Source organism: Heterocephalus glaber, unplaced genomic scaffold (assembly GCF_053883595.1).
Source record: "Heterocephalus glaber isolate CG9 unplaced genomic scaffold, H.glaber_assembly_v1.0 deba00001687, whole genome shotgun sequence".
NCBI lineage: Eukaryota > Metazoa > Chordata > Mammalia > Rodentia > Bathyergidae > Heterocephalus > Heterocephalus glaber.
This window is the reverse complement of record NW_028258412.1, coordinates 1,003,842-1,021,228: the sequence shown is the minus strand read 5'-3', so window position 1 is coordinate 1,021,228 and position 17,387 is coordinate 1,003,842. Positions and strand designations below refer to the sequence as shown.

At 41.0% G+C, this 17,387-nt stretch overlaps 1 protein-coding gene and 1 pseudogene across 4 annotated transcripts in view; both read right to left on the bottom strand.

Annotated features, from left to right (window-relative positions):
* The window catches only part of Mroh9 (maestro heat like repeat family member 9), an 86,219-nt gene that overhangs the window by 53,398 nt on the left and 15,434 nt on the right, over positions 1-17,387 (bottom strand). For all 4 annotated transcript variants that reach the window (XM_021257107.2, XM_021257110.2, XM_021257112.2 and 1 more), the window contains 3 exons: positions 14,594-14,698; positions 9,035-9,170; positions 6,872-6,990 (listed from right to left, as the gene is read on the bottom strand). In XM_021257107.2, the coding sequence (XP_021112766.1) occupies positions 6,872-6,990; positions 9,035-9,170; positions 14,594-14,698 (360 nt within the window). The remainder of the gene's footprint in view (positions 1-6,871; positions 6,991-9,034; positions 9,171-14,593; positions 14,699-17,387) is intronic.
* LOC106009293 (protein SET-like) lies at positions 9,244-12,346 on the bottom strand (annotated as a pseudogene).

Genomic DNA, 17,387 nt, shown 5'->3' with positions numbered 1-17,387 from the left:
ATAGTTCTCCTTTTCAGTTGGGTCTTTCTCTGCTTTGGTGATCAAGGTGATGCTTGCTTCCAGGAATGAATTTGGGAGTATTGCTTCCCTTTCAATTTCATTGAAGAGTTTAAACAGTAGTGGCAGTAGTTCCTCTCTAAATGTCTTGTAGAATTCAGCAGTGAAGCCATCAGGGCCTGGGCTTTTCTTAGTTGATAAGTTTTTAATTACATTTTCAATTTCATTGGTTGATATTGGGTTGTTTAGAATTTTTAGGTCTTCTTTGTTCAACTTTGGTAATTCATATGTATCTAGGAATCTGTCCATTTCTTCTGTGTTGTCCATCTTATTGGCATATAGGTTCTGGAAGTAGGTATTGATGATCCTCTGGATTTCTGCTGGGTCTGTTGTAATTTCACCTTTTTCTTTCCTAATTGCATGGATTTGGGCCTTTTCTTTCCTTTTTCTGATAAGGTTGGGTAAGGGTTTGTTGATTTTGTTGATTCTTTCGAAGAACCAACTCTTGGCTTCATTGATTTCTTGTATCGTTCTCTTAGTCTCCATTGCATTGATTTCCCCTCTGATCTTTATAATTTCCTCCCTTGTATGAGCTTTGGGGTTGTCCTGATCTTTTTTTTCTAGAAGCTTGAGGTTCAGCATCAGGTTGTTTAATTGGGCTCATTCTGTTTTCCTAATATGCATATTCACTGCTATGAATTTCCCTCATAAGACTGCTTTCATTGTGTCCCATAGATTCCGATATGTTGTATTGTCATTGTCATTTAACTGAAGGAACTGTCTGATTTCTTCTTTAATTTCCTCTGTGACCCATTGGTTATTCAGAAGTGTGTGTTCAATTTCCACGTGTTTATGAAATTTTTTGAGTTTCTTTTGCTATGGATCTCCAATTTCATCGCACTATGGTCTGATAATATACAGGGGATAACTTCAATTCCTTTGCACTTACTTAAACATGTTCTATGTGTGAGTATGTGGTCTATTTTTGAGAATGACCCATGTGCAGCTGAGAAGAATGTGTATTCTGATTTTGTGAGGTGGAAGACTCTGTAAACATCTGTTAAGTTCATTTGTTCAAGAGTTCGATTGAGTTCTAGTAGTTCATTACTTATTTTTAGTCTAGTTGATCTATCTATTTGTGACAGTGGGGTGTTGAGGTCCCCCACTACAATTGTATTAGTGCATATATGACTTTTCATGTCCGTTAGTATTTGTTTTATATAGTTGGGTGCACTAGTGTTTGGTGCATAGATATTTATGATTGTCATCGCTTCCTCTTGGATTCTTCCCTTTACAAGGATGTAGTGTCCTTCTTCATCTCTCTTAATCAGTGTTGGTTTGAAATCTACTTGATCTGCCAAGAGGATAGCTACTCCTGCTTTTTTTCGGGTTCCCATCACATGGAGTATTGTTTTCCACCCTTTAACTTTCAGTCTATGAGTTTCATTTTGAATTAAGTGTGTTTCTTGTATGCAGCATATTGTTGGATCTTGCTTCTTGACCCATTCTGCCAGTCTATTTCTTTTGATTGGTGAATAGAGACCATTAACATTGATGGTTATAACTGAAACGTATTGACTTGTCATTGCCATGACTTTTTCTTTTTGTTGGGTTCTCCCCCTTTACATTTAATTCTTGTTGTGCCAGATGGGTTCATTCTGCTTTGGTTCCTGGGATTGTGATCCTCAATGTCTGTTCCTAGGATATTGTGTAAAATTTTTTGGAGTGCTGGTTTGGTATTCACAAAGTTCCTAAGGTGCTCTTTGTCATGAAAGTATCTTATTTCTCCATGCATTTTGAAAGATAGTTTTGCAGGGTACATCAATCTGGGTTGGAGGCTGTTTTCTTTTAAGGCTTGGAATATATCACTCCAAGCTCTTCTTGCCTTAATGGTTTGTGTTGAGAAGTCTGCTGTGATTCTGATGGGCTTTCCTTTGTATGTGATTTGTTTCTTTTCTCTCACTACTTGTAGAACTTTGTTCTTCTGTTGAGTTTCTGGAATCTTAACAATTATATGCCTATGTGTAGATTTTTTTTGATCAAGGCTATTTGGAGTCCTATATGCCTCACTTATCTGTATGTCAAGCTCTTTCCCCTGCTTGGGAAGTTTTCTGCCATTATTTCTGTGAAGAAGTTTTTTTATGTCATCTCCACTCTCTCCTGTTTCTTCATTGAGCCCAATCAGTCTTATGTTATTCTTCTTTGCATCGTCTAGCAGCTGCTGGATTGATTTCTTGTGTTCCCTTATAATTTTGAAGCAATTTTTCTTTTCCTGGTCACTAATTGCAATCTTATCTTCTATATCTGAAATTTTGTCCTCATATTGGCTCATTCTGCTGTGTAGACTTTCAATGGAGCTTTTCATCTCCTGGAAATCTATTTGCATCTGTTTTATGGATTTCATTTGTTTCCTATGTTGGATTCCATCATGTTCCTCAGCTCCTCTCTAGATTTAATCATGTCTTGCACTAGGAGCACAATTTCTCCTGTTATCTGAGAAATTATTTCTGATTTCATTTTTTCCAGATCCCCTTTTGTTGCCAGTTCACTGAGTCCAGGTGGTTGAGTATCAGAGTGTTCCATCTCATTTCCCTTTGGGGTTGGTGTAGGTGATCTGGAAGTCTGGTTTTGAGACTTATTTATGTGTTTTCTCATTTCAGCTGGGGGGGCAGGGGGGGTGCTGTTGGCACTCGCTCGGCTCACCTCCTCTGAGCTGGGAGAGGTGGGACAGGGGATGGGAGCGGCGGTAGGGATGGTGGCCAGGAAGCCCCTTCCTCTGGGCCGGGAGCAGCCTGATTATATTAATTGGAGTACATCCTGGCTGACTGATAAATTCATGTTTCAATTCCAGTTTAAGCTGATATTTTTATTTAGTTGGTATGCAAAAAAATTTCTTGTGGGGCCAGGGATTTAGCTCAGTGATTCTGCTGCCTGCCCACAACAGCAAGGACCTGAGTTCGATCCCTGGCACCAAAAAAAAAAAATTCTTGTGGACAGCTTTGGGATAATTCTTAAACTGTAGTTGCAAGGTTCACTTGCTCTTTTGTTGCTTTCTGCTTGTACTAAGATAATTTGGCTATTCAAGATTACTGCAAAGTCTATTATTCAGCAAGCCCTAATTGGAATGTAAGTATCTGTGAGTAAACTCTGAGACTGAAGGTAAAATATGCTATCAAAAACATTTTAAAATTTAAGTAGCCATTGGCTTGTGATGAAAGAAAACAAAATAGGCCAGGAAAGAAGATATAAAAATGTTTGGGTATGAGGATATATTTTTGGCAAGGAAAGATTTTTATATAGTAAAATAAGATTTTCTTGGAGTAAAATAACTAGATATTTCCAAAGGAGAAAAGGAAAGATAAAGATAAGTCAAAAGTTTTCATTAAGTATAAACAATTGAGGACAATGAGGTTTATTAAAAAATCATGTGTGGCTCTCCTGTTTGCTTTGCTCTTGTTGATTTTGGTAAGTCTAAGGGATACTCTTTTTTAAAACCTCCATAGGGCCGGAGATTTAGCCCAGTGGCGCTGTGCCTGCCTCGCAAGTGCAAGGTCCTGAGTTTGATCCCTGGTACCAAAACAAAACAAAACAAAACACATTATATGAGGGGTGAACCATTCTCTCTGGTGGGAACATACTGTTTCTAGCTCCTCCTGCAAATAACATACTAGTGGTGGTCATCTTGTTACAAATCACAATGGGAGGGTTCTGCCCTAGAGTACGGCAAGACACAGCTGGACAAAATGGGAGCTAGGAAAGCTACCTGCCCCATGAAAGGCAGTTAATACCAGACAGTATAAACTACCAAACAGATATAAAAATCACTTGCCATTCTCACTGTGCTTTTGACAGCCCAGTATGGCTGGTAAAGAAACCAGATGGCGGGGCCGGGGATTTAGCTCAGTGGTTTTGTCGCCTGCTGCGCAAGCGCAAGGACCTGAGTTCAATCTCCGGCACCAAAAAAAAAAAAAAAAAGAAAGAAACCAGATGGCTCATGGAGAATGACTATAGAGTTAAATGGGGTGGTGGGCCTCCATGCTGCTGTGCCCAGTGCTGCTCCCTTGTTCGAATAAAGGATGTAGCCTGTTGAATTCTGTCATTCTGTTTTGGATCTTGCTAATGCTTTCTTCAGTATTCCCCTAGCACTGAGTCCCAGCACTAGTTTATACTCACGTGGAATGGACAGTAATGAACCTTTGGAGTGCTGCCTTGGGGCTATTTACACACCCCCACCATGTGCCCTGGGATAGAGTGGGACCCAGGCCTGTTATCCTGCCCATCCTGCCGCACACACTATAAAAAGTATTTCATTATGTGGATGATGCTGTTCTGGCCTTGAGTGTTTTATAGATTTTTTTTTTTTAAACCTCTGGAAGGGCCAGGGATTTACTTCAGTGGTTCTGGTGCCTGCCTTGCAAGTGCAAGGTCCCAAGTTCGAGCCCTGGTACCAAAAAAAACCTCTGGAAGATATAAAAGGACAGGACACCTGCAGGACAGGAGTGAGGAGACTAATCTCTTAGTCTCTGCCTTACCACTCCCTCTCCCTGCAACTGGCAAAAGAGTGAGCAGCCACTGTGACCTCCTCCCTGATGTACTATCCCAAATCGACTCCCTCATGGCTGCTGTGCTGCAAAACGAAAGATTAGGCATGCTTGGGGCCATGGAAGGAGGCATCTGCCTCTTGCTCCACGGCAAATGTTGTTTCTGCGTAAACAGGTCTGATCAGGCACAATGTGACTTACGGAGCCTTACAGACCAGGCCTATCAACTGAAAGAAAAAGCTGTACTGGATGGAATCATGGAGCTCAATTTGGAAACATGTCTTGGATAGCCCCTTTCATGAGGCCCCAGGTGGGCCTTATACTACTTCTCATTTTTGGTCCATGTTTGTTTAACTTCTTTGTTAAATTTGTGCCTTCCAAAACTGAGACCAAAAAAAAATGGGACTTTCTCAAGGATACTGAGCTGTCAATAGCCCCCAAATCTCACTCATCCTCACAGGGTCTCTACACCGGCCCACTGGAGAGGGATGATAAAGACCTGACAATCAACAAGAGGAAGAAGCCTGAGCTGATTTATAGTTACATGTTCAATTTCTCCATCTTCAGATGGTGCTATTCCCAAAGATTCTCCTTTATATAAACTTGCGGTCCTGTGACGGACTCTCCAGGCCCGAAAGTCAAAAGCAGGGACCTTAACTCCTCCTTATTGCCCTCCCAGCAGGCAGTAGACAGAATGATGCAGTGTCCCAGTGCCCTAAGTGATTTTAGGATCTGAACTCTTGAGGGGGGAATGTTAGGCAGGAATTGGACATTAGCAGATTACATGAGAGGACTACATGAAAAACAAAGAAGATACGATTTTTTTCCCCTTTGTTTTCTTTTTTTTTTGACACCGGGGATCGAACTCAGGTCCTTGTGCTTGCGCAGCAGGTGGCGAAACCACTGAGCCAAATCCCTGGCCCCTGTTTTCTTAATTATTAGTGATAGATAATTCAAATAAGCTTATGGTTTCAAGCTATGGCCCAAAAGAAACTCCTCTCCTCTGAGCGTGCTGATAAGGTCCAGGGCCTGGACCAAGTCCAGATCTTGGGCAAGGTCTCAAAATGATAAATGGAAACATTGCATCTACACAGCTTTTTTGTTCTTTAAAGTTAATCAAAATAACCTCATTTGTCCTTGTAACAGAACAATGATTTTGGAGGGAGGGAATAATGTTCCCTGCAGGTCCACTGAATCATATAAATGTAGTCTGAGCCTTAATTTGGAGCAACTGCCATCTTGGCACTTGCTTGGCCTATCCCATAAGGATGTACTTCTGGCTCGCACTTTCTTTTTGTAATAAGTGCTGCCTTTGCTTCTTCAAACCTTTTTTGTGTCTTGGCTTACTACTTTCATCAAGAACCCAAGGACTGAGCCAGATGTGGTGGCACATGCCTATAATCCCTGCACTCTGGGAGGCTGCCTGCCCAGGTAATTTAGCAATTTAGGGAAACCTAATCTCAAAATAATAAATAGAAAGGGATTTAGAATATATCTCAGTACAAAGGCCCTGGATTCAATCCCCAGTACTACAAACAAACAACAAGGGACTGAGGCCCCACCTGCCTGCACTGTGAGGTATCATTGCTTTAGCACATCCCCTGCCTCCCACAAGTCCCACCACTTCAGCCTGGGAGGAGAAACACTGTTTGATATATATGGAGTTTTATGCAGAGCCCCCAGACTCTCCCGCACCAAAAGATGAGCTGTCCTGAAGGCCCTCCCCATCCACTGACAGCTGGCTCGGGCCCTGGGCTGGGTGACGTTTCAGCCTGTGGGTCAGTCTGTGCGTGTGAAGGAGGTGAGAGAGGGTTTATAACACAGAATCTCAAGCGTGTCCCAAGGATACAACAGTGTAAAAATTATTCACTTGGTACTGAGGTTCTATGGTAAATTATCATTTTTTAATCTTGTAATTCTTTTAAATAAAATCTATATCAGAGTGTCATTTTGATGTTTGCAAAGCAAATTACGATAGTTTTGAAAAGATTGTTAATTGGTGACTCCATTAATTTTGCTAAGTTCCTCAGTTTTAGTGAACTGTTTGTTAGCCAAACAGAACGAAATGTAACAATGAAACACCTATCTCATTAGTATTGTATAACCACTAAATAAAATAATATAAATGGCTACATTTGAGAAAAATAGGCATAGTTCTTATTAATAGGGATGGAAATCAGGAAACCAGGTGCTTTGTATATTATTAACCCTTTGCCTCAATTGTATTTTTTAAAATAAAAAAAAGAAAAACATAAGCTTTGTTGAAAGAAGTTGCCACTAAGAATAACAACACATGAAAGAAAAGCCGAAGGGTAAAATGGAGGCTGAGATACCTGAGCAAGTTTAGTTTTGTCTTGTTGCAAAACCTCAGGTCGGAATTCAGAATCAGAAGTCAGGAAGCAGTGATTTCCATGCTCATACTGCTTTGTAGGGTTGTCTCTTTGGGAGTCTGCTGTACTAAGGAAAAGAATTTCAGGTTTTTATTTGATAATGACATTGGTATTTCTAACTTCTCTTTCCTGCCCAATTCTAGAGATTTGAAGTTTTCAGAATGTTTAACTCTTCTGATAGTTTAGTCATATAAAATATCATGATGGCACTGCATCAGAATTTATAAACTATTTAAAAGAGGCCATGCAAAATAGGAATAAAGGACATAAATAATTTTAATAGGTTGACCGATATCACATACACTTAAGCCATGAAACTCAGTAGATTGTTTAGTGCACTGGAAAAGCTATTGCTAAGTTGGAGGGTTTATTCATCAGAGAGCAAAGTTGGAGGCTTTTTGTTTGTTTGTTTGTTTTGAGACAGTCTCTCTATGTAGTCTCCAGGCTGGCCTCAAACTCCTGGCAATCCTTCTGCCTCAGCCTCCCAAATGGTGGGATAATGTGCTCCACCACATTCAGTACAAAGTTGGAGACATTTTGAAAAGAGCTGAGGAATGATATACCAGGTAAGTCAGAAATTCTCAGTAAAAGCTTCAGATTAAAGATGTCTTTAGTTCCAAAGAAGGTAAGTTTCAAAGACTTTTGTTTGTTTTTTAATAGCTTTATAGAGATTTAATTGATATATAACAATTAAAGTATACAACTCAGTAATTTTTTTTTTGTACCGGGGATAGAACCCAGGACCTTGCACTTTCGAGGCAGGTGGCAGCGCTGCTGAGCTAAATCCTGGCCCTCGGTAGGTTTTTGTATAGGTGTGCACCCACTGAACACATTGCAACAGTCAAAAAATGAACATGTCTCTTGCTTTCAACTTTCCTTGTGTCCTTCTGTACCTTCTCACACCGCCTCTGCCTACTTCCTCATCCAAGGGCAGCTGCTGCTCTGCTTTCTGCCAAGGTTGTGTTTACTAATCATTTATAATTGAAGTCATGAAGTGTGTGCTCTTTTTGGTTCCTTTCACTCATCACAGTTATTGAGGTTGACCCATATCATTGCATGTATCAGTAACTCATGCCTTTTTGTTTAAACTAATGAATACTACTCTCCATGCCACAATCTCTATACATTTACCTGTTGATGGGCATTTGTGTTGCTTCCTGTTTGGAACTGTTACAAATTAAGGTACAGCAAACATTGAAATGCAAGTGTTTGTATGGATATTTGTCTTCATTTTCTCAGGTATGTACCAAGTTGTGGAATGAATGGATCATTCGGTAGCTTTTGTTTAACTTTTTAGGATACTGCCAAATTATTTCCTCTCAGCAATGTGGAAGTATTTGAGCTCCAGTTGCTATACATCCTTAGCAACACAGTGTCTGCTATATCTCCTCAATTGCACATCTTGTAATTGCACATCCTTAGTGACACATCCTAAATAACATATTGTATGGTTGCAATTATAGACCTTCTAATGAATGTGTAGTAATATCTCACTATAGCTTTAATTTACATTTCTTTAATGCTACACAGTATATTGAACATCATTTGATGTGCCTTTGCCATCTGTGTTTCTTTAGTGAAATGACTTCAATTATAATTTTTTAGTTTAGCCGTATTTTTTCTTACTGAGTTTTGAATATTCTTTGTAAATTCTGGATATAACTTATCAGCTATGTAATTGCAAGTATTTTCTTCCTGTCCGTGCCTTACCTATTAACAGTGTCTCCTAAGGAGTAGAAATAACTGATCACTTTTTCATTTATGTACCATGCTAAAAGAAAGTTTAAGAAATCACACTTTTGAAAGTGAAGCCATAGCTAGGTGTGGTGGAGCATGTCTGTAATCCCAGTACTCAGGAGGCTGAGGCAGGAGGATTGCTGTGAGTTTGAGGCCAGCCTGGGCTACATAGTGTGTTCAAGACCACACTGAATTACAAAGCAAGACTCTGTCTCAAAATAAAACAAAACACAAGGCAGAAAGTGAAGCTATAGATCTTAAGGCAAGATTTAAAAATTCATAGACATAGAACCTTTCAGGAACTCACAAGTATAATAATTAGAGACAGATTCTCAGTGACCTTTAGAAAAGCCGGTGAGCCGTTCTTACCACTCTGATGTTTTGCAATGCAGAGGAGGTAATACATTCCCAGGGATGCTTGCTGTGTGACTGAGGCATCAGCATGGGAACACAGAAGAGACAGCTCTGCTGCCAGGACACCTAAACATGGAGCATCAATACTTGTCTACAAAAAAAATTTAAAAAATTTGTCTATAGAAACAAAGGAGAAAATTCATTTGTTATACACAGTCCACATTAAATGTCGGCATCTGATCCCCTAATTATCAGAACAGGATTACAGGAGAAACCTCAGAGTTTTCAAGTCGGTATTCAAATACTAGTGCTGTTAGTGAAACTCAATTTTCTCATCTGTGAAATGAAGGCAAACAAATGCCTCCACATAGCAGTTACTAAGGGGACAAGGGGGTAACATTTATGACAGAGAGTTCCCAGCAAAGCACTGAAAACAGTAGTAATCAACTAATGTTACCTTCTATGTCATAAAGCGGGTAGCAATATTTTAGGTACAAATTCCTAGAAGATGGCATGTGAATTTCCAAAACGATGTTTTTTTCCCATACACATGTAGTTTTATTGTAACAAAGCAACTTGTACACTTTGAATGTTTAAAACTATGGATCACCTTTTCCTTTCCAGTGAAAACAAAAAAGAATTTAAAAATAAACCAACAAAATTACAATAGAGAACGTCAATTCCAAATAAGTCCCCACAGGTTCTGCTGATTCTCCCATCAAGTGGCAGGGCTCAAGTCATCATTAGGAGTGAATTTTATTTTAAAAGTGTCATTTTAAACTTCAAGGGTGTCTGTTAACATCACAATTAAACATGCCAAAGGAGAAGCCATGCTGTCAAATGCCCACTTAACCCACCCAAACATCTCAAATCCACCCTTTGCTGACCTTCTACACCCCATTTTTTAAAGTTTTTTTCTCTTTTTTTAAACAAGAGAAAGTAGACAGGTCCATGTTGGTAAATGCTGACTGTCCATATTCACATAGAGACACAGTGTAATCTCAGAGCCCAATATACAGAGAAAGGAGGAAAAGAGCTAGAATTCTATGCACTACTGCACAGGGGCCAAGCACCCTCCAGCTTCCGGCAGAGCAAAGGCAGCAGAAGGGTTTCCTTTTTTTCCACAGAGCACTGTGGAGTTGATTCCACACAGTTTGTGTGAGACAGGGGGGTATCAAAATGAATTTAGAATAGAAGGCTGCGGAGATTCTTTTCCTGTTGTATTCTGCTCAAGGTATCACCCCACAAAATAAGTCAAGAACCATGGTGTTTGAGAAAAGACTTCAAGATCAGGTTGACTGAGCACAAGGTGTGTGTGGGGGACCTGCAACTTGCTCCTGGGGACTGGAGAAAATTTAAAAAAAAAGAAAAGAAAAAGATAAAAGAAGGTTGGAATCCATCAGTGTTCAATTAATCATCTTCTCCTTCATCTTCCTCTCCTTCCTCCCCTTCATCAACATCATCATCATCTTCTTCACCTTCATCCTCATCCCCTTCTTCATCAATGTCTTCCAATTCTTCTCCTTCTTCTTCCTCTTCCTCTTCCTCCTCCTCCTCCTCCTCCTCCTCCTCCTCATCATCATGTTCTCCTTCCCCTTCCTCATCATCCACATCAGGAACCAAGTAGTACTGCAATGGATTTGGCCAAATATCATCTGTGATGACCTCTCGTAACTCATCTGCACCTACATCAGAATGGTCGGTAAACCAGGTAAAGAAGCTCTCGGGTGCTTCATGCTGCCTCTTCCTACTGGCTTTATTCTGCGTTTGACTTGAATGTTTCGTCAAATCCTTTCCAGATTTCCATTTGATTTCAGTGAACTTTGAAGATGGATCGCCACTCTCGTTCAGATCCAATTCTTTGGAGAGAACTTTATTTTCGAAGAAAGGATTTTCATAAAAATAAATATCTATTCTGTAACCTGATTTTATATCTTCAAATTCTGTCACTTCGACTCTGGTCAAATAATGCAGTGTCTCTTTGTCTTCCTTCCCTCGTCTTCCTCCCCACCTGTGGATGGTTAACAAATGCTGTTACCCAAAAATTTGAGATTTTGGAGATCAATTCTGACCTCTTCTGAAAAAATGGTTGGCGGAGTTTGTTATATTTCTGTTCTATTTTCAATATCTCCTCACTGGCTTGTTCATTAAGTCTATTTCATTTTGTACTTCATCAATATGTTCAATTGCTTCTTGTTCTTTTTCTGAGGTCTCATAGGCCCCGTCGTGGTTGGAGTTGAGCTCCTCTTTACTGACTTTGAGTGCCGGCGCCGACAGGGTGCTGCTCCGCGGTTGGGGGAGCGGGGAGGGGGAGAGGAGGGAAGGCGAAGGAGGCGGGCGGGCGGCTTCCCTCAGGCCACACGCGCGGGCGCCCGCTCGGCCCGGCCGCCTCCTACCGGCGCTCGCCCTCCCCTTCGCTCTCTCGCTCGCGGCCTGACGACCTGGGAGGGACGAGGGGGCGGCGGGCGGGCGGCCGGCGGGCGGGCCCGTCCCGGGCTCAGGCTAGCAGAGGGGAGACGGCGGGCGGCTCAGCTCTCTCACTCGAGCTCCGCGCTCCGGCTCGCTGCTCGCTCTCTCCCAGCCGCCGCCTCCTCCACCTCCTCTTCACGGCCCAAAACAATGTTTTTTGAGTCAGGGTCTCGCTATGTAGTTCAGGCTGGCCTTCAACTCACTATGTAGCCCAGGCTGGCCTTGAACTCACGGCAATCTTCCTGCCTCAGTCTCTCAAGCGCTGGAATTGGGCCTGGGATTTAGATTAGTTGTTCTGGAGCCTTTCTTGTAAGTGAAAGGTCCTGAGTTCGATCCCTGTACGAGAGAGAGAGAGAGAGAGAGAGAGAGAGAGAGAGAGAGAGAGAGAGAGAGAGAGAGAGAGAGAGAGAGAGAGAGAGCGAGAGAGAGAGAGAGAGAGAGAGAGAGAGAGAGAGAGAGAGCGAGAGAGAGAGAGCGAGAGAGAGAGAGCGAGAGAGAGAGCGAGAGAGAGAGAGAGAGAGAGAGCGAGAGAGAGAGAGCGAGAGAGAGAGCGAGAGAGAGAGAGAGAGATCCCCAAGTGCTGGGATTACAGACATTCACCACCACACCTGGCTCCAAAATCTTTAATGTTCCCTTCTCACATGTGAAACACTTTAGGTGACTCTGTAAGTTACAGAAGATATATATTTTTTTCCTCCTGGAATTGCTCTAATTCTTCCCAAAGAAATTTATTTTTTCAAAACTCGAAGCATTTGCTTCTGATGTATAAACTATTACCACAACATTTATGCATTTCCTCTTACCTTTTCTTTGACACATAGCAACTCAAATATTTAAGACTTTTACTGTGACAGACATGTCTGGTCAAGTCAAATGCAATTAGAGAAGGAAATACAGACATAAAGGGGGAGGGGAGCAAGGGAAGAGAGATGGAAAGAAGAAAAGAGAGGTCGAGGAGAGAGTCACATTTATGAAGGCATGGATCAATTATCAATTTATCAATTTGCTTGGGGATGTTTTTAAGCAGTAATGGCCTCTGTTCACACAATTTTAGTAAACTGGTGGCATGGCCTGCAGAGTGCTCTTATCTCTAATGTCAACAGTTACTTTTCTTAGATATGTACTTTAGTGATTGGAGCAAGTGTTGCTAACAAAACAAGAACATTTTAAAAGCTGATCTACCTCTTTTTTCTTATTGCACTACTGAAGTTTGAACCCAGGGCCTTACACATGCTAGCCAAGTACTCTACCACTGAACTATACTCCTAGCTAGATTTTTTTGTTTCAGTATGTCTAGATAGATCTAGATTTTTTGTTTCACTATGTCTGGTGTTTGCTATGCCTGGTGTCTGTTTGTACAAGAAGTAGAAAATGGATATTGTCTTAGTCACTTTTTTGTTTCTGAGACACCCAAAGTTAAAGTAGAAAAGGTTTATGTTAGCTCACAGTTTGTAGAGATTTCAGTCCATAGCTGGCTGGTTCCGAGGCAAGGTGGCATGACAGAGGGGCATCACAGAGGAGAAATAGTCCATGGCAGAGTAGACAGGAGGCAGCAAGGAGCAAGCCTCCCTTTCCCTTTTATTCCATCCAGGTTATAAGCCTTTTGGTTGGTGCCACCCATACCCAGAGAGGGGCTTCCCATTATCCATACCCAGAACTATACTAACCCAATCATTGGATTAATTTAGTATCACACATCCTTAATCCCAGTATTAGACCCAGCCAGCTCTGAGTACATGAATCTTTAGGGGGACATCTAGATACAAGACATAACGATACGTGAAGGTAGCATCACAAATGCTTATTTCTAATCCCCTTTATGCATAGCTGCTTCTGAAGTAACTCAAGTAACCACATATGCAATTAGTAGAGTATGTTTTAAATCCCTTGAAGGAGGAGTTGGGAAGCAGAAGCTAAATATCTAGTATACACATAATGTTAGTTCATGAGAAAGCAGGTAATGATGTCATTCAAAGATCAGCAAACTTCAGTACACACCTACTTGTTCTCCATGTGAAAGTCAACAGCTAAAGAGCCTTATAATATTCCATTACTTGTGAAGTTGTCAGAAAGTGAATATTACAATAGTCACAAGAATACAAATTGGAGGACAATTAGCATTACTAAACTCAACTTCTTATACTTTTTAATTTGGCCATTATTTTTCTAAGCATTTCTGAGTACACACTCACATCCTTGCACAAGTATGTTTGTATTGTTTCAAGTAGAAAAAATTAAATTTCAACCTAATATTCATCAACTGAAATGTACTTAAGTAGATCATAATACATAGCAACTACTGGATATATATTGTGTTTGAAAGAATGAAATAAACCTATAGACATTAATACGAAAGTTTCAGTGGACTTAATGTTCAGCAAAAAAGCAACTACAGGGCCGGGGATTTAGCTCAGTGGTTTTGCCGCCTGCTGTGCAAGCGCAAGGACCTGAGTTCAATCCCCAGTGCCAAAAAAAAAAAAAAAAAAAGCAACTACAGAACCATATATAAATATGATATAAATTTTATAAAGACACAGAAAGCAATAAAGCTATATATCTGTGTGTGTGTGTACATGTGGGTGTGTATGCAGAAAGGGGCTTGGCTGGACACATCACACTGACAGGGATAGGGATAGGGTGGTGTGGAGAGAAAAGTAAAGATAGACTTATGCTCTATTGCTAATATTTTACAGTGAAAGTTCTTGAGAACTGCTTCATACATTTAGAACAAATAACAATTTAAAAATATTTCAGGAAAAAAAGAAAAACCTAAGAAGGAAGATTAAAATGGAAAAAACCTTATAAGGTTACAAATGACACTGATTGTGGTCCACAGAGGACAGTCCAGAGAGTTGCTGTAAACCTGATTTTAACACATTCATATTGTTTCTGTAAAGTACAGTGTATCTTAACCAGTTGTTTGAGAAATTCCGCTCTGATTGATGCAAACTGGGGTAGGATATTGATTCTTTTCCAGATATCCTAACTTTCAGCGCAGTAATAACAAGCTGGCATCTAGCACTCTCAAGGCCTGAGACATGGCAAGCAACGCTCTAGAAATGCTGTCTTCAGAATCAGGGGCCATTACTGAATTCCGTGACTTACATGTTCCCTGACTTTCCTGGATGCAAATCTTAACACCCTGCTGATGATCACCATTACTCTCTCTTGCTGGTATAAACTATCTTCACTCATCCACATAGTCATTTCCTGTTGGAAAAGGCAGAGTCATATTAGAGCCATGATATTTCCACTTCCTCAGGCCCCCTTCCTGCTACTCTCCAACTTCACTTCAGGGATCCCTCTGGTCTCCTCATTAATCCACACTTCACCTAATCTTATCTCAAAAATCCAGAAAACAAGCAACTAGTATACTCCCTCACTTACAACAGTAACAATATCTGGGTTTTATTTTATTTAATTCTATTAAACAAGTTATTCATATCCAGTAGAGTCACTTTGCCAGGCATCATGAATAGTATGAGTCTATAACGTGATAATCAGCTGCTTCACCTCTCCCTTTTCTAAGTACGTATCCTCCTCTTTAAAAAAATCATTGAATCTGGTTTGCTGCTTTAAAAGACAATTGAAATGTTATTGGATCCTTAAATATCATCCTATCCCAGAATTCCTCTGTAAACTCACCCCCCCAGAAACATTCTGTCTCTTGGGTGGAGAGCACATTACTGGAGGCAGCTTAGTTGGAAACTTCCTTCTAATTTTGATTCAAATCTTTCTGTTCATTGTATTTGTTCTAAATGTGACAAGCAGGGACATGTGTACTATGTTGGGGGGGGGGAACAAGACTACATATGGCTCATATGCCAACCACCATTGGCAGACTTCTTCAGGCAGACATGGAGTCCGTTGTATCAATGCCAACAGCTGGCCAGATCTCATCTCTTTCACCTGCTCCCATTTGGCATACTGTTTTGGACTACATTTCCCAAGGAGAAAGCATGTCTAAACCTCAGAAGGTCCACTTCTGTCTTCTCAGGGAGTGAGATTTCAGCTCTCTGTGAGAATCAGGGACTGCCTTAGGATTGGCAGGTATGAAAACAAAGTGGTTAAGTAACAGGCTCCAAGTTATGCAGCTTCCACCACATAATATTAGCATTGCACATATTATTGCTGCTCTAGGTTTCTATTTTCTTAACTCCAAAATGGGAGAAATACAAGCAACTTTCTCATAGGGTCGTTTTAGGGATTAAATGAGATAACCCGTATATTCATCTTAGTGCCTGATATAAAATGCTCAATAAATGGGAGCTATTTTGATAGCAGCATGAGGTGGTTAACAGAGAATGCAGGGGAAAAGAGAGAGAGGGAGAAAAATAATCACTTTGAAAGGCTGTGAGGGTAACATTTTTTAAATGCACAAAGAACATTTGGCTCCATTTGGCTCCCTACCCCCATGGCCATACTCCACATTTTGGTTTCCCTTCACATTCTTCCTTTCTTTTTTTTTCCTTCACATTCTTTATTTAAAGGATACCTGTCCGTCTTCTTCACTTGGATATATTTTTAATTTACACAACCCATGGATTCTGTGGTAGGATAAATCAGTCTTTTTTTTAGTGTTTCTAGACAGCTGGTGCCTGGTGCCATCGTGTTACGAATGCAAAATTAAGAACATAAGACATCACTGCTGTGTTCTGTCTTTGTCTGGGAGATTAAAAATGTAGTGAGTTCTTGGTTGTGAAAAGAAGAGTTTTGGTTAGCCTGGTCTTCCTTTGATACAGAGTATCACACACACTGGGGTGGTGATGGGGCCTCCAAGGCCCCAGGCAGCCCCACCCTATTGCTTTACTGGGCTGAGACCACCTAGCAACTTGCACAGGTTGAGTTTCATGCCTGTAGTTCTCCCTGGCTGCAGTTACATATTGATGACCATACAGTTCTGTGGTCCTGAGGCTGCCCTACCCCCATGGCCACTCTCCATGCTGCCCTAGCCGGAGCTCTCTGAGGTGCATCTGCCCCTGTGACAAGTCTCTGCCTGCACCTCTAGGCTGTCCATGACATTTTTTGAAATATAGGTAGCTCTTGTATTCTGTGTGCCTGCAGAAATAGCACCACATGGATGATGACAAGGTTTATGGCTTGTACCTTCCAGAATGGTGGGCTGAGTCACATGTGGGCCTCCTTGAATCTTGGCCTGGGCAGTAGAGGAGTTATGCTGGAATTCAGGGAACCGAGTTTCTAGTGGGTACAAGGCAGTGCACGCTGAGGTCCTGTGGGCACCTCTCTGGAAACTTTGTCCTTAAGGTCCTAGCTTGTCTCCAAAATGCCTTCAGGGTCATTCTCCTACTGCCTACATGAACAGAACCTGGCTTTCTTCTATCCATATTAACTGCCCTAGTAAATAGTTGTTTGACCATACCGTTTTTCACTCTCAAATGTCTTTATTTTTCACATGGCCAAGTCGAAAGTTTTCTAAGTATTTCCACCCTGTTTCCCTTTTCTTCATAAATTTCATCTTTAAATAATTTTTCTCCTCTCTCATTTTACTGTGAATAGCCAGAAGAAACTGTGCAGAACCTTGAACATTTTACTGCTTAGAGATTTCTTCTGCCAGATGTCCTAGTGCACCACTTGAAATTCTGCCTTCCAGAAGATGTTATAACACAAATTTCCTCCATGCTTTTACAACTGTGTAACAAAGTTGGCTTTTTTCCTGTTTATGCTATTGCTTCCTCATTTCCTTGTCAGATCCCATCAGAATGGCCTTTACTTTCCATTTTTCCACTACCACCCTGATCATGACCACTTAAGTAATCCTTAAGAAGATCTTGGAAAGTTAATCTTATTGTCAATTTGATTGGCTTGGAAGCTACCTAGGGAACTAGTAAAGCACACTTCTGGGCATGTCTGAATGGGTCATAGAGGGGTGACCTCGGGT